General features: G+C 46.5%; 2 protein-coding genes across 2 annotated transcripts in view; both read right to left on the bottom strand.

Annotated features, from left to right (window-relative positions):
* The window catches only part of cep55l (centrosomal protein 55 like), a 44974-nt gene that overhangs the window by 24501 nt on the left and 2430 nt on the right, over positions 1–18043 (bottom strand). The window lies entirely within an intron of this gene.
* The window catches only part of nrg3b (neuregulin 3b), a 214744-nt gene continuing 209183 nt past the window's right edge, over positions 12483–18043 (bottom strand). The window contains exons 8-9 of the mRNA XM_076028137.1: positions 17752–17931; positions 12483–14283 (exon numbers count right to left, since the gene is read on the bottom strand). Coding sequence (XP_075884252.1) covers positions 13632–14283; positions 17752–17931 — 832 coding nt within the window. The 3' untranslated portion in view covers positions 12483–13631. The remainder of the gene's footprint in view (positions 14284–17751; positions 17932–18043) is intronic.

Genomic DNA, 18043 nt, shown 5'->3' with positions numbered 1-18043 from the left:
ACCTTTCAAAATACATTTCAACTTTCATACCAGACAAAGAGTGATTTCACAGAACACATTCCCACTATCTCTGCACACTACATTCTTTTGAGGCTTTTAGTTATGTGTGTGTGGAGTAATGAAAAATTGTCTTTGTGTTTTTATGTTTGTGTCTGTGTATGTGTTTCCTAATTTCTGTCGCCTTCCTTTAATGCAAAGCACTTTGCAAATCCTCTCTGAGAAAAGTGGCATATAAATAAATTGCAAGAGGTCTCCTGACAACCATGAATTCACCATGATGATATGTGAATGTGAGTGTGGATGTTGTGTCTGTGTGGCATGGTGTAACCCTGCCTTTTGCCCTGACACGGCTGTTACCGTAGTGCAGGGGAACGTGGTGAGTAAAAGAATGATGATGGTTGTTTTTCCATCTGGTACCAACTAAACTATTTAGCTTTGGAAACATTGAGAGTTGAGCACAGACCTGCAACCACAGAACAAAAATTGCTCAGCCTGGTATGCCAGGTTAGCATTTAACTCAATTGTGATTGGATGAGTGACCTTCCTTGAGGAATAATAATAATAATAATAATAATAATAATAATAATAATAATAATAATAATAATAATAATAATGAGAGCAGGCCTTCGCTGAGGCTCAGTCCCGAATAATAATAATACGAATAATAATCACTAGGACTTTTGGCTTTTTGTACTTGTGACTTCACAGGTGTTCTAATCATCCACTGGAAATCCCACCGGTGCGTCGGTCGAGCACTCGATGTGTTTTGCGGCACGTAATGAAGGTCTCACATAATTAACCTAATGGGACCCTTTGTGTGGCATCGAGATGTGCAGCTCTCTGCGTTCGCAATGCCGTCTTATCGATGGGAGACACGGCGGACCACCACAAGGAAGAATTCTGCCGCTGCAAATTCTCTCATAAAGAATAACATCCGGTGTGATTGCCACACTTGAGGATGTGCTGTTATACTCCATAATAGAATGAGAGTTCAGTTTCTGTAGTATGAAAGGAATGCAAAGCACTTATGACTGAAACCGCAAGGGCCGTGTTTCCGTCAAGCAATTTTGAATTAACCAGGCCGCTTAAAGCGTAGTTACGTCATAGGACGATGTGACGTAGCTACTTGCGTGATTGCGATAAATTGGCTGACAAAGTCGCTCAGCTAATGGTTCGCTGCCTTTAATACTAGTCAGTCAATCAATTTATCCTGCAAACTTGTTTCCATCCAACTTTTAGTGCATTGGGTCTCTTCAATTTAGTTTCCATAAATTGAAAAACTGCCAATCTAAACTCAGCGAGTGTGACGCGGCCTGGAGCCTCCTGACTGCATCACACCTGCGATGACATTCAGGGTAAAAAGCGCTTCCTCTCATGTGACTTAGTTCCAACACATCGTGCAGATTAGTTCTGACCTGATTCGCCCTTGTCCTGAAAACCACACGCGTGCAGTCCGACCTCAACTCCCTTTATTTTACCCCAAAACCAATTTTCTGGGAAAGTACCCTCCTGTTTCAACATTTTGTCCTGTCAGATCTGGGATGAACAGATTTTTTACGTCCCCCCGGATGTTTCCTCGTCCCTCCAGTCATGCGATGAAACAATTCCACTGAGCGCAGTTGAAAGAACGCAAAACTAATGTTGGACACGCAGGCACAAGTGGAGAAAAACAACACACCGGCCTAAATGTGTGTGGTCAAGCGGCTGTGAAGAGCGGTGGCGGTGTCGCTAACGTAGCGAGCTCCTGCTTGGCGGCTCTTTCGGGACCTTTTCCCTTCCTCCGCCGTCCTTCCGCGGGTGACTTTCATCATATCGGCCCCCGAGACGCCGACAGCGTCATTAAAAGCGCGACGTCTGCGGCGGGAGTGGGCGGGAATGTTAAGCGTCCTAACACCCGCTACTTAACGTGACAAGGGCGTCTTAGCCGCTGACACGGACAGGCGCCTAAATAGATACGCTGCGGCGTGGGTCACGATGGGCAGTTTCACCTCTAAACGCTACTCAGCCGCTAATCATCCATTTCACATTCCCGCAGAGTTCCCTCCCCCCGCTCGCATGACAGAGCAAAAGTAAGAGTCTGGCCACAATGTTGCGCCTTTTCATTGGAACGGATGTCACATTTAAGTTGTATTTTTAATACCTGTCACACAGGTGATGGCTGAATGACATCACGGTGCTTCAGCTTCAGCTTCAGCTCAGTGAATAACTGCAGTGAGAAGCTGCAGCACAGACCCTGAGAAGGTCAGATACTTAGCCCCATGTTTATAGCCTCCCTCAAAACACTTTTAGCCTCTTTAATTACATGGTTCATGATTATCAAAAAATGCATACAGATATTTAAGTAAAAATATACTAAAACAGTGAAAGTGGATCCTCAAACTTTTGTTTCCTTGTCATGTTCCAAACTGTTTCCTTCAGATTTTTGTTGGTTTGTTGGTTAAATTGTGAACAAATAGCAGCAAGACAACTATCAAATAGTGTCAAAAAGCAACGGGGATGCAGTTTGCAAGGTTGAGGCACAGGGTAAAAGTTAGCAGCGTGAGCTGTTTTATATCCAAGACTGGTGGGAACATTTGCTTCTGCCAAAACAATCAGGGTTTTTTCTAGCTGGCAAATCTGGACTCAAAGTTACTTTGAAAGTCAGGCAAAAACAAACTAGTAAATCAAATCTAAAATTGCTCCACAGTCGGGCGTTACTAGAAGAAAAGAGGCCCTTAATAACTCCTGCCACATGTTACATCGTTGCCACTTGTTGCTATGGCAATTTCCACGGCAGTCAAGCTTTATCTAGCAGGCATTGCTGTCAGGCGGCTGATATGGGCGGATTTATTGAGGATAAACGACAGCCAAGGCAATGTTGATGTTATGGGAACGTGTTAGCCCTCGTTAGCACGCGGGGTTAATCTTTGTTCCTGCATCTGACCGCCGTGACTTGTACATCTCTCCGTAAATCATCATCTCCTGAGCTGAATGCTGATGGGAGTGTGAATTAGTCATACCGCTGTCAAGGCACGAGAGACAATACGGTTTTTATTCACTGCCTGAGAAAACCCCCCGAGATGATGCATAAGCTTGCGCTTAAACCTCGCGTTATTTTACAATTCCCCCCTTGGACGGTTGAACATCGATGCTCGGATGCGAATTTGAATTTTGAAGGCTATAATTTACACACAGATGCGAATTGATTGATTTACCGCGTGATATCTGAGAGCATATTAGCGGGACGAGGTCCCCCGGCATCTGCTCCCTCTTTTCCATTTTCCAGGCAGCGCCGACCATGTGGCCTCGCTGATATCCCCAAACACAAGCAAACCCATTGACGATAACGCAAGGTCACTCTAACATCTCACATAATTATCTATGTGTGGGCCGATGTGCGGCCATTCACTGCTGCGCCTGTGCTGCAGTGCGCTCTAAGATCAATTTGAGGCTATTCCTCTGATAAGTGTGTAGCAAATGGTTAAAATATCCCCATACACACTTATAAGAAAAAAAAGGGAATACATTGTAATCAGAGAATAGCAACCAATCAGTCAAGCTTCTGGGATATTGATCTGGTCAGTACAAGTAGCATCGGGGGTTGTTAATCAGTTTCAGCTCCTTTGTTATTAATGAAATAAACCAAAGGTGAACTCGAGGAGCATCTCCCCATCCACCCCTCATCCCTTTTGGTTTTTTTTTTCCCAGGCGGACTTTTTACTCGTGCAGTTTTACATTTGGCTTTGATCAACAACTCTGTAGATAGCATAGTACGTTGGTTGGACACTACAGAGGTTGCACAAGCAGTCCAACTCCTCCAGGATGGTATGGCAACGCGTGCTGTTGCAAGAAGGTCTGCTGAGTCGCCCAGCACAGTCTCAAGAGCATGGAGACAGGAAGTTCCTCCAGGAGAGCTGGACAGCGCCGTAGAAGGTCATAAAACCCTCAGCAGGATCGGAATTGGCATCTGACATGGACCATGTGAGCAGGTTCAACCTGAGCGCACCAGATAGATGTGAAAGGGTCTGGAGATGCCGTGGAGAATGGACTCAACATCAGGAAAAATATCCAAGATTATTTTTTCCCTCATTTAGATCTGATGTTTTTTCAAAGTGTTCCTCTAATGTCTTTTGCACATACTGCAGCAGCAAGTAGGTCTGCTTTTAGGAGTCAAGCATGGAGCAGTGAGGTCTTGGCCTTCAGCTGACGGAGCTTTACGTCTCCTACAATTCTTTCAGTGGTGTCGATTTAGTCCTCCTGGTGCCCCTCAACGCCCCAGAATCAGGGTTAAGCATGCCGCCCGAGCGCCGGCCATCATTATGCAAACAGCACGAGCCTTGATACTGCTCCCCATTTGCAGCCCCGCAGGGCAGAAATTGAGTTTCCGCCAGAAAACAGACCCACGCCGTTCACTTTAATGTTTGTCAACAAGTCCTCCGGAGATGCTTGGCAGGAAGGAAAGAAGGATTTATGGTAAAAGCCCCCGCCGTAAATGTGACCACCTGCTAACTTATTCTGCCTGCAAGACTCACCAGAAAAAATATGTAGCTTGGGAAACATGTTGAATCACTTCAACCTGAGGAAAATAAATTGTTTCCGCAGTTTGTTTGGGGAATAAAATCTATTCAAAGCTTCGTCAGGCAAAAACAAATAAAGGAACAGTATTCTTTTCTTTGAATTGTAATACGTTTCTGAATATTTTTATGAGAAAGGCATAACAGGACCTCGAAAGGTCAAAACAAACAATTATGGCAAAACTACCCATTTTAAAAAGCAATCTTATTTTAACTGTGCCATATTAAACCCTGTATATTTTTCATCTGGTACTCCAGCTTCGCGAGATGATTATCCAGAAAAATTTATTCTCCAGAAAACAGCACATTAGCCCCCTGTTTACAGCGTCCCTTTAAAACTGAAGCTTGGTTGGAGCTCCCGCATGTTTGGAAGGAGGTAAAACCAAGGAGCCAAGACATGACTGCGGCAGTTTCCACTAGTCAGGGAGTGGTTATCAATACTCTTTGTGACATCACAAAGGGTCATACCAGTGGGTTTCGACAAAGACTCTGAAGATTAAAGGTTAGACATGTCCAGGGTGTACCCTGGCTTTGCTCTATGACAGCTGGGAACCACCTCAACCATGAGTTCAGAGCAGGAGAAAGCGGGTATAGAGGATGGATGGATGGATGGATGGATAAAATAATAAATATTACAAACTGATTTATTGTGAAGCATGTTTCTCATTGTCTTTGCATGGACTAAAGGCACAGCACCATCCCAGCCCTGACTGGCTGGTGACTCCCTGTTGGAACACACTTGGCAAACGTGTCAGCTCAGACGGTGCAGGTGGCAGAATTTACCAGGATTGAGAAGAAAAAACAGAATCCCATCTGCAGCGACTTGAGGGGATTCCACAAGCCGGTGGAGCGCAGAGTGAAACCAACCAACGTCAACCAAGAAGACGTGTGAGCGCCGGCACAAAGATCAGAAAGTGCGAAGGCGACACTGACTCACAGGAGCAGGAGGAGCCGGAGTCTCTGCTCTGAGAAGCTTAAATCTGCGGAGGTGATGACGGCTGCGCTACCCAAAAAGCCCCGAAGGGCCTCGGTGTGCACCTCGCACAGGCTCAGCATAATCTCCCTTCGACAGGGATGACAATTATGATGATGAGATGCTCAGTCATTTCTAGAATCAATCCAAATGTGAGCAGAAAAGCCCCTCTACACCCGCCTTTTTATGACGCCAAAGCCGATCTATCACTTTCAGCCTTTTACTTTGCCAATTACAATTAGTTGCAACCAGACAGAGGAAGAAGCAGATGCAGCAGCAAAGTCTTTGTCATTTTGAACAAGCAATGATTGGTTTTCTAATCAAATAAATTAAGGCAACAGTACAACCAAAATTGAAGTTTCACCCTTTCCAGTCCTCACTGACATTTTTCACGTAACAGAACTCTCCTGGAGTTTGTACAACAGGGGCCTGGGAGTTCACAAACAAAAGCAACAAAATAAAAAAACACAACATGTCCGTGCTCCCGCTGTGTAATCCAAGGGTGTTATCCAGCACTGGGCAGCCAAGTTTGTCTTGAAATAGCGACGTTCCCACCACTCTATTGGCCAAGTTTTATCCACCTAAACAACAACACTTTCATTTCAGTTCTTGCTAGAATCAAAAGTACGTAAAAATAATAATAAAAAAAAAACTTGCAAGAGACACTGTGCATGAAGCTCCTGTTTAAAAGTTACACGAGATATTTTGGTGTTAAACATGGTTTAACACCAAATTTAGACAACTGAGTCTTACCAACACATGGATAACACCACACAGTCTGGAGACATCTTCTTCTTCTTCTTCTTCTTCTTCTTCTTCTTCTTCTTCTTCTTCTTCTTCTTCTTCTTCTTCTTCTTCATGTTGTCATCCTTAGCCACAAAAACTACGACTTCAACGGGGTGAAACTCAAGAATATTTACAAGGGCAGAAAAATAACCACCACAACCTCCATTGACATACGAGTGAGCATTTCATTTGCAATATATGCACTCAGAAATACTGAAGCAAAAAGGGAGCAAAGAGATGAAACCTTGGCTGCATCCCCTCGTCCTGCATCTCGGCCACTTGTGCCGCAGATGTACTGAGAGTTCAAGGAAACTCTCAAGGGGATGAAGGTGGAGGGGAGGTGTGCTTGGAGGAAAGAACCGCACCAAGGTTTCTGCGGAGCTGCATTGACAATGCAGCTGCATTGTTGACCGACGAAAAGATGAAGGCCAAGCTCATGTCGTGGTTGTACAGCTGTGGCAGGCGTATAGAATCACGGACTGTATGTAAAGAAAAAAAGAAAATACACTACAATGTCCGTTTTTGCCCAACATGGTCTCATTTCAACTTAAAATGGCTATTAAATTGTGGGTGTGGCTACAGTTTAGTAGCCAAGAGTGTCTTGGTCACACGCTGCAGTCACGCTCCAATCACTGCTCACCTTTGGTACCGCCCACACATCCAAATATGGAATGTTGAGATTTCAAAAACAAAGCAGAAACTCAAGGCGGCATGTGTGTTCGCCAACCAATGGGTGACGTCACGATGACTCCGCCCAACTTTATATCCACTCAGTGGGCAGAAACGGCCTTTGTGAAGGACCTGCATCTCACGGCTCCTCAGTGCATCTTTGCTCTTCACGAGAGCAATAAGAGCTGCCAGACAGACAGCCTGTCCAAATCGAGAGCGAGAAAATATCTTCAGCTATCTATTGGCTCACTTGTGCATTCCAGCCCCTCCAAACCCCCCCGCTCAGTTTAGCCGTAATGGCGGAGCATGTCATTTTTATCCACCGTGCAACGTGGCGTGACCCGCCGGCCCGGCCGTGCGTGCGTGACTCATCACACAGCGTGAGGAGGGACTCTATCAGCGACTTTTTCCTTTTTTTTCTTCCTTACAGCATCTATTTCAGAGCGCCATCTGGGTTACACCTGATTGCCCAAGGTTCATGCACAGTGGCAGCCGCTGTTCTCTCCACGAGATGGACTGATTTGCTGTGGCAGTGGCTTTGTCAAAAAAAGAAGAGGGGAAAGGAAGGAGAAGTGCAGTCAGTTCACACACACACACACACACACACACACACACACACACACACACACACACACACACACACACACACACACACACACACAGAGGAAACTCTTTTCAGCTCTGCGGAGCAGCAGAGAGATGATCCCTCTTTGGACCCGGCTATACCTTTTGTCTGACCTACTTAGAGCTCCAGGAGTGTAATCGACCACCTGGCCAATGTAAAAAACCCATTTTCAGAGTCCCCACTCGCCCCCCCCCCCCTTTTTTTGAACTGAAGTGTGTAAAGATCTGCTGCTGAAGTCAGTGTAGAAGTTGATTTTTTTCTCTCACCAAAAAAGCGATAAAAGTGCCTCCAAATCCAATCAAACTCCAAATCCAAATAATATTGATAGTAACTTTTCAACTATAAACCACTTTGGATTTGCACGGCGTTATCATTCAAATTAGATTTTGTCAGGTTCCGAACAGGTAGGAGTTCATTTTAAAAAACATCTTTGGTGTGTGCTCAGATTCTGACTGGAATATAATAATCAAAATATACTTATGTGCAGGCAAAGTCGGCCGGCTCTCTCGACCAGAAAAATACATCACTGTGCACCAGCGCTTTGTGATGGCATCAACCAATCGTGGCTTTTGTCATAAAGGTTTACACATGCAGACATTAGGGCAGATAAGGGTGTGACTAAATTAGCAAACATCAGAGTGCAGAGAGTGGAGGGAACTAGTTGAGTGCGATAAGAACTGAGGGAGGGAAAAATAAAATAGAGAGCGAGCGGTTAGCTGGAATTAGGTTGCAGGAGGGTTAATCCTTCTAAAAAAACAGCGGGAAGATGCAACGGACTGACAAGAGGTCTTGGGAAAGAAATGAGCCGAGCAATTGTTAGAAAAAGAAATGAAATCCTGGTACATCCATGTTGCCGAGCTCCAGTCTAGAGCATTTAGACTGCATTTAGACAGTTTAAGTATGGGTCAGTTCCAATTTGTGGTTTTTCAGTTGTGAAACAAGCAGGAAGGGCCTGTGGGAATCTGGTCCCCTCCGGAAAAAAAAATCGAACAAAACAAAACAAAAAAGGAACAAGACACAATTTAAAGACATAGAAATACAGTGTTCGCCAAGATGCTGCTAAAGGGATCAGTGTTGACGCTGCTGGAGCTTTAGTTCCACCTGACAAGGAGATGAAACAGCACCAAAGACTTTTCTCTCAGTGGAAAAAAATGTTTTCGCTGATTTGCTAACTGGCTTGACAGGTCAAACACTGCAGTGAACCGCGACTCTGTGGGTCTCGGGTTGTGATGCACATGCAGCGGCGATCTTTGCACTGATTGGAAGTCACGAGATTTGACCACTTGGCTTCACAACTAGTTGCTCTTACTCAGTATGTATGAGCAACTAGTGGTCTTCCAATGGCGTGAGCGAAGGTACATCAAGTTTTTGAACAGACTGGTCCTTTCCAAACATTTTCCATAAGCTCCGTCCCAGATGGTGAACGGAAACAAATCAAACAGAACCTCGGCGCATTCCATCTGGTTGTAAAACTTGACAAACTTGCTCAAGTGGTGTTTGAAAAGCGCCAATTTAAAAGAGGATGTCTACTAAGATAACTACAGATATTCATTTACCGTGACAGGCAGGCAGACTTCAACGTTCCAAAATCACTATAATCAACGAGGGACGTTCTTTCCCCTCTATAGCCGCATGGACGTCTTCGGCTTCGAGAGGCTGAACAGCAGCGTGTGGATTCTGACAGGACACCCTGATCACTGCAAAGGCCGACTGCACAGTCTGGGGTCACGACTGTAGTTTTGACTACATTGTTTGCTGTTGTCACATCTTTGAGGAAGAGGATTGACACCTCATGTCGTGCTAACAGTGATACCTGTGAGATTTAGCCATGCTGGTGTCTAGAGTTTTCAAATCCGGGACATCTCGGGGGGGATCTCTCAAGTCTGTCAATGAAGGGGAGGGGACAACAACAACAAAGTGACAAAGTGAAGTGCGTCCCGTATCAGTTCATTGCGGGACAGGTTTTTTAGTTGCCAAATATGTGACAATGGTGTATTTTACGGGAGGGCTGGCGACCCTATCTAGACCACAGACGGAAATCAAATGAGGTTTTCTCATTTTCCCTAAAAAACGGGACAAATTGTGTCCCGGGAGAGATTTTATTTTTCCCGGGACAGGTGGTGAAAATAAGAGAACAATTCTGGGAAAATGGGACGGGTGGCAACCCTACTGGTGTCGTCAATATGCTAGCCTACTAGCATTTAGTAAAGATCTCACAAAGCTTAAGTTTAATGGCAAAAAACATCAGTTTGTAAAACATTCCGAGCATTTTGCAATCCCTCAAAGATCCTCGACGGCACTGGGAATAATGAAGGTCCTGAACAGTTATTTTAAAATATTTAAAGGTGAGTGACCCAACAGCTTCATGAAAGCTCCTTATGCCGTGCAATCGGAAAGTCCCACTTCCCCTCCCGCCCTGGGCCGCAGCTGGCAGAGCTGCTGCCTGCTGCTGTTTTTGTTCGATAAAAAAAAGCGCGGCGTGAAAAAAAAAATATGAATAAATAAATAAATAAATGCAAAAGTGCCATTTAATGGCCCCACAAACAGAAGAGCCTACCTGGGACCTTGGAGTGATACACGCAGGCAAACAAGCTCAGCCATCGGCTCACCTGGCAAACACAGGCACACACACCCACACACACACACACACACACACACAGACACACAGCCAATGTTATTTCAGTAAGGCACTTGTATCAACACGGCCGGTGGATGTGTTGAATATTACTCGCCGTCCCACGTGGAGTTGATCTGGTGAGAGATGTTAGCACGCTTCCACGCCGGTCGCGCTGCAACATCACACATGCTGGCCTGCTGTCCCCGTAATCTCTGCGCCATCTGGCAGGGAGCTGCGTTGTCCCGTCCCGCCACACCTCCGCTACATTAGCATTGCATCTTACTGCAAGCCAGGGACGCCGCCTTCTCTGTGTATGTGTGTGTGGTGTGTAGAGTGCGCGTGTGCAAGCACTCTTCGGAAAACATTTAAAAGTCAACACCACTGAAAATCAATCAAATGGCTCCAGGTCCCTCCCCGCAACAAACCTACATCATTTGACTTAATGGGGATGCTTTTTAAAGTGTGTGTGTGTGTGTGTGTGTGTGTGTGTGTGTGTGTGTGTGTGTGTGTGTTTAAAGATATTTGGAACACAGTCCTTAGTACAGTTACTGTTTGCCTTCGCTGCTGTCACTGACTTTACAGCAGGTGGCTGACAGAGTGAGTCAATGATGCCAGAGCTGTCTGAGCCGAGTTTGACGCTGTTCATATTCACTGATGACAGCGGAAATTTTCTCTGCACTCAGTTTCATTTTTAAAGGGCAATGGCTGCGAATGAGACGGATTCTTAATAGTTTAGAGGCAACAACATTTAGGACAAAGAGTTTGTTTACACAGCACGTGTAAGTGCTGTTTTTTTTTTTAATTATTGCCCCTGAATAAATGACTTACTATAACGTTTCGATTTTTTCTTGAGATTTGCATTCTACTACCAATGTTTCATGCATAACTCTTATAGGACGGTCATTTTGGTGAGTTTGAGCTTTTTCTTTTAGCCCATGAAAAAACAACATACTATTGTATGTCGATTTTTCAATTTTCTGACTGATTTTGAACAGAACGTCGACAGGCCAGAAAGCTCAGTCCGTTGAACGCTGCTGGCAGCTTTTTTTTCTTTCTTTTCTTTCTTTTTACCTTTTAAATTTTTTCTGTTTTTGCTGCAATGTATGAAATTTAAAACCATAACTTTTTCATTTTTGTTAAATACCTGCATTTAAACACACTTTTAAGATCAATGTGACACATAAACCAGCGGGTATAAATCCTATTTTAAGTCAAATTTTCTGTCCGGTGGAAAATCAATTCAGTGAAATGCACTTTCTGTCTGTTGGACCTCGGCTGGGCCTTAATTACTGACACACGGTTCACCGAGTCACTTAAAGTCCTGGCTCGACCTCACTGTGCTGCCTGAGACGTTGTTTCCAACACTTAGTGCAAATTGCGATCAAAGTCCGGATGTTTTCCCTCCATGTCTCTCAGCAGTGAGGAGAGATACTCCTTCAAAAGACACGTTTCAGAGATACAAAGAACAACAATAACTACTACTTGTACTAGTACTACTACTTCTACTACTACTACTAATGATAGTACTAGTAATATTGATGTATGAGATGTGAATAAGTCGGGCTGCTTGTTTTGGGTGCAAAACATTTCTCTCCAAGTGATCTTTTTTTTTTAAAAAGGTGCTAAAAGAGAGTTCTGTGTTTTTTTTCCCCGCAGGAAGCTGCAAACATAGGGTTAAATATGCTTCATTATGGAGATTGACTGAGTTTTTTTCAACGACCAATCACTCAACCCAGCTCCACTGAAGTCCAGGATACAAAATCAATCGGGAACACTAAAGTGGTTTCATTAACACATCTTGTGCATAAAACACATCCTTCTTCCAAGAAAGAAATTGCGTTGGTGGAGTGTGAGGAAAAGATGAAATCTTCTCGAGGTGTGCAGCAGGGCATGAGATCCTGTTAGGAAGGTACTGCGCAAGCTCATTTTCACCTCTAGGGGAATTTGTTGCTCTTCTCACTTTTTTCAGGTTCCTTAGTAATACGGCAATTAGTGGTGATAGCGCAGACATGAACTCACACTGTGAAGAATAAAAGGGATGGCGTAAATTTGCAGACACCTGGAACACGCAGTCAAACGTTTCAGGTCTCACTGTTGGAAACCTTGAATCTAAATATTGATAAATGTGTTGTTGTTTTTTTTTTAAACCTAATTTGCTCTCAGGGTTGAAGGAAGTTCAGTATAATCTATCTTCGACAGATAGTCGAAGATAGATAGCCAGGTAATCTGGCTGGTAAACTCATGTTTTTTTCATCAATAAAAACATGAAAACCTTGGCTGTCAACAAACTTCATTACTGCACAGTTTAAAATGCATGGAAAGCATCACAACACATATTTATATTAACGCCTTCAAAAACCTCTAAAATCCTCCGACCGCTCACAGTGTGACGCGTTTTCTTTATTTATATCTTTCATATATCAATATATCTATCATATACTGCATCATCAAACATCTCCCATCGACACACACACACACACACACACACACACACACACACACACACACACACACACACACACACGCAGAGGAGCACCTGACGAAGAGCCGGCTGAGCAAAAATAATGAGCTCCCCTCAATTAGCGAGGCTGTTTTAATGGTGGGGGATAATGTGGACGGCTAAACAGGTGCATGATTAAATCCGCCCTGAAATGATTAAGAAGCGAAGGCTGCAACCCGCCCCCGGCTGCGGAGGCAAAAGGTGCCTGGCATTGAAGCCCTGCGAAGCATCACATTGTTCCAGACTTGCAAGACGTGATTGTTTGGTTGGGAGTTTGAAAGGCGAAAACAAACGGAAAAAAACCAACAAAAAAAACACCCATGGCAAACACGGCCGGAGACGAGGCTTCGAACGAACACCGTTATCTTAGTCTTTATTTTTGTCACAATTGCTGTCAAATATATATACGTCTATATGACATATATAATATGACATATAATTTCATTTCTTTACAATAGAGAAACAACATAGAGATGACACACTATTTTGGTTTCTAAGTAAGAGCTCTTTGTAAATAGTGGCATGTTTTTTTTTTACTTTTCCGCATTTTTTTCTCTCTTTTTTTAAACTCTCGTCACGGCGTCAAAGCCAAGCTCCCACTCCAGTCAGGCTTTTTTTTTTGTTCTTTCCTTCCTCCGGTCACATTTATTCACAACGTGTGCTTTTGTTTGTCTCTTTTTTTTGTGTGTGTGTCTGTTTGTTTTTGTCCGTCCGTCCGTCTCTGAGAAGGCGGAGTCGACTGCGGTGTTCGACTCCCGCCGCCCGGCGGTTCAAGTCTGGCGAAAATCAACAAGCTGTCCCGTGATTGGTCGGCGCGGCCGCACGGCCCTGGTCCAACCGGTTGGCCGCGGCTACGCTCAGTCACGCAGTGAAACACTGTCCTCGAAGCCTCCGCACGGTGAATCCAATCAGCTGGCGGAGGGCTTGGCCCGAGCGCCTCCGCTCCCTCTGCAGACGGCTCCCCCGGTGGCCGACGGGCAGGTTGCGGGTCCGCTCACCGGGGACGGCTGCCCTTGGCTCTGTCCCTGGGCCTCTCTCTGGCCTGCCGCCAGCGCCAAACCTCGAGTGGCCGGCCCGGCCCGGGAAGGCTGAGCGTTTGAGCCGCCGCCTCCACGGCTCTCGCTCTGACACCAGGACATTTCTGCGGGGCTGCAAAGGCGTCGCTCTTTCAATTCCTGCGCCAGTTCAGCCGCAATTTCCACCGAGCGGGGGGCCCGCGCGGAGCCCAGGCCCCTCTCTGACCGTGGCGGGACGCTCTCGGCGGAGGGGCGGGGGGAATGGCTAACGGGCGTGGCCGGCTTCCTTGCCGCCAGCAGGGGGTGCCACCTGAGGAGGCCTCCTCGGCTGTGGCCGAGGGCGTCGGCATCGGCGCCCTTGACGTCGCAGGCCTGCAGCGAGGGGATGATGGGGACGGAGCGGGTGCGCAGGGTGGGTGGCAGGGGGGCGCTGCTCCCGTCCAGGCGGGTGCAGGGCACTTCGGTCCAGCCCTTCCTGCCCGCCAGGTGGCAGAGGGAGGTCCTGGCCAGCAGAGCGCCCACTCGCTCGCCGGCAGAGTTGTACCTGCGGCAAGAGGAGAGGAAAAGAGAAGGTTGAGAATGACGGTGACCTCAAGTGACCTCGCCGCCGTCGGGGAGGTGTTCCCTCCAGGCACTAATTTCACCTACTCCTCTTCCTCTTTCTCCTCCCCCTCTTCTTCCTCCTCCTCCTCCACCTCCTCACGACTTCGACGAGTCGCTCACATCGACAGTTGCCATTAACGAGGTAATGTTGTTTTTCCCCGCCTCATAATCTCGGGTAATTAGTCATAATCCTCGGCGTGAGCAGTGAGTTTGCGAATGGAAAGTTGCATAAACTGCAAAAATCCCTCTCTCTGATGGCTGGCTTACTCAAGATTTGAGGCTTTACAAACACACTGTCAAGGTTTATTTTTTTTTCTTTTTGCCCTGGACGGAGCGAATCGCTGGAAAAATTAATTTACCATTTAAATCTTTTAAGAAGAAACGAAAAGACACGGATAATGCAAGATTTCAAGAAAGTGATATTCCAGTAGCATCTCGCAACAACCAATGAAAATATACAGTACAACATATTGAGAATGTGCGGTATTGTGCCGAGCAGGCCATGTTGTTATGTGACATTCAAACAATAGCAACACTTTTAAACAACAAATTTAAATTATCAGCCAATTCTGACAAACTTTCAGTTCAAGTTGTGGGCCGCTGCAGATAAATGGCAGCACAACATGCAAGAGGGGTCAATCCAATATCTAAATTCAACCACTCACCATGGGCAACAGGGCAAATGTGTGAGCTAAACATAAAAGTTTTATTATTCATTCCAACGATTTGACTAAACCTGAATGAGCACACAAGTAATTTCATCACGTCAAGACATCCTGCGAAAAGGCGACGCGCTGGCCCTTTAAATTGAGGGGGGGGGGCTCCAGTCTGCAGCGCCGGCATGACTGTGCACCCCGACGCGATGAATCTCAAGCAGATAAAGTATCAGGAAGACATTAGCAGGCCGGTGAGGCGGCGCCGCTCGCCGGCGGAGGCGATTCATCCCGAGTCAAGTGGCCGAGTTCTGCAGATTTGCACACAACTTAATGCAGTTGCCGGAGACGCCGTTTGCATTTCGAGGCGGAGCCGGCGCCACCTGGGGGACAGAGCCGGTGTTGCTGTCAGCCTGCGGAGACTGTTTGCAGCGTAACCAACTTTGAATAATGAAATTACTCTCCCACTCACTCCTGCTATTAAGGGTGCGACCGCGAGCCTGAGATTAAGAAAAGGTGTCTAAAAATAACTCCTGCATCAAAAACACCAACAGCTTTCAATTCTTTGCGACGGGTCAGTCTGTGTTTGGACACTGGATAATGGAAGTGACAACACTCGGCGGGGGTTTGTTGTCACAAAGAAGGTCGGAGGGGAAAAAAACGGGAGAATTCGCTGCTGATTGTTTGCTACCTTTCTGCTCTTCTTCATTTCCCGCCATGACGCATGCGCTCTCTCTCTCTCTCTCTATCACCGCCCTTATCATCTCCATGCACGCAGTACCCCCCACCAACCCTCCCCTTCCTTCCTTCCTTCCTTCCTTCCTTCCTTCCTTCCCTCTTTCCGTTCCTCCTTCCTTCCATCTCTCACTCTTCCCTCCACCAACCATTTCTCACTTCTGAGAGATAAGAGGGTGTATCCATGGCAACAAGGCGAGGTTGGGAGAGGCGGGGAGCTCACTCACTTGTTACGGCGGTGCAAGCGAGCGAGCGAGCGAGCGAGCGAGCGTCATGGCGGCGCCGCTGCCGAAAACCCGCGAGACGCCCCCGACTGAGGGGAGATGCAAAGAGAATCATCAATGGCTGATGAGATCTAAATTCTTAAATCGTACGGAGGGAATTTTTTTTTTTTTTCAATGTGCTCCTCAAGATCAGACGTCTTTCGGGGAAAGGTTGCAATTTACAGGTTGGGAAGGAAGTTCCTGCAGGAGTTTCTGTTGTTTTCTTTTGCCTCGTTTGCGCACGTTTGCACAAAAGGAGGCCAAACGGCCCCGTCGCCGCCACCACCGGGCTCTGTTGCGCTTTGGTTAAAAATGTAAATTATGGAAATGGGTCACACGAAGAGTTTTTGGCAGCGGCGAGAGCCTCTATCAGCTTGATGAGAGCGTCGCTCGCCACTTCCTGGGGGTGAGGCTGGAGCGCACGAGGGACGACGGCGGCGCCGCTTTAATGACACTCAAGCTGCCCGACAGCCGCCAGCAAACTGGGGCTGTTTCTGAGTCATATGCTAAGCAGAGTTTGTTTGTTTTTTTACACCTTAACATTATGTCTCTTTTTTTGCTTTGTTTTTTCCGCGTCTGCAAATAAAACCCGAGATAATTCTCTGTTTTCGGGGTAACTTTAAAGGAAACACGCCGACGGTGCCGCCTGACATTAAGCTCCGGCTTTATTTCATTTTTCAAAAAAAAAGCAGGCGTGAAATTCAACGAGTTGATTTTTTTTTTTTCCCCACCACAGTGCTCCTTATGTAACAATAAATCTTGTTTACGATGGGAAGAGAGACGTCATAGTGATAAAATGCAACTTTGCTTTCATACAAATCAGGCCTTTTCTACCCTTCCCCTCCAGAGGACACAATCCTGTGTGGTAACACACGGCGCTCCAGTGGATCTCGGGTCGGCCTCCAATTTTCTCCGGAACCAGTGTCGGCTGAGGTCACCCGCCGAGGCACTTTTCATATTTTTTTTACGACGGATCGCCAACTGGCAGCACGCGGCTTCGCCAAGCCTGGTCTGGTGAACCGGCGCCAGCGGCTGCTCTTGGCTGCTGGTTGCAAGAAAAGAAGAGAAAGAAGAAAGAAAACGGGGAGTGGGCCCATCCTGAGGTGACACTGAGAAAAAAAAACTGTGAAAACACTTGAAATAAATCCGCCGTCAAATCAACGGCGCAGCGACCCCATGCGACCTCGCGCCTCAGATCGCGATTGTCGGAAAAAATAATTATTCGTCTGACGGGGGGGAATCCTGGCAGCGTGGACCCGACTCCGAACGGAGCTGGACGGCCTAGAGATCGTGTGTAATCCGCTAATTAGTTGTTTTTCTTCTTTCAGCCCTGATAAAATAAAAAAAAAGACGACGCCTGTGTGTGTTGGAGACGCTCGACGCCGGATTCTCTGGCACTGCCATGCTGCTCGAATCAAGCGAGCTCCCCAAATGAATTGTGACAGCCCCGGCTGAAGGAAGGTTTCAGCAGATCTAATTTATTTTCCCCGGATCAGATTTCACAGAACCTCCCCCGTTCACAGATTTGAACTCAGACCGTTTCGGTCGCAAACTCAATTCTGCGGGAAATGATCTCCCTGCCACCGCAGTTTCACCTCGGCCCGGTCGACACCGGCGCGTTGGTTATTTTAACTGGCTCCACCCAGGGGAGGGGGAGGGAGAGAGAGACAGAAAAAATGAACAAATATGACAAAGCTAACAAGGTGGGGGGGGGGGGGGGGGGGGAGAGAGAGAGAGAGAAAGTGAAAGTAGCTTCACCTTCTCATGGACGTGTCTGGTGAGTCATCCGCCTCCAAAGGCCTGTAGACGTGGCCGCTCACTTTGGAGCCGTCGATGAGGTTAGCGGCTATTTTGTGCTTCTCTCTGGGAACCGGCGGCGTCCGGGAGTCGTGGTTCTCCCTCCGCCTCTGGCCGGGACTCAGCGACAGGGAGCTGCTTCTGGAAGCCGACATGCAGACGTTGGCATGAGTTTGCAGCATTTTTGCATGGAAAAAAAAAAATGCTGCCAACCTCAAAAAGCATTGCCTAAAAAGATGTTAGAGTTCAGCAG

The sequence above is a fragment of the Nelusetta ayraudi genome, unplaced genomic scaffold, assembly GCF_046127955.1.
Source record: "Nelusetta ayraudi isolate G7.1 ecotype Tasmania unplaced genomic scaffold, CSIRO-AGI_Nayr_v1 ptg000022l, whole genome shotgun sequence".
NCBI lineage: Eukaryota > Metazoa > Chordata > Actinopteri > Tetraodontiformes > Monacanthidae > Nelusetta > Nelusetta ayraudi.
This window is presented reverse-complemented; position numbering and strand designations above follow the sequence as displayed.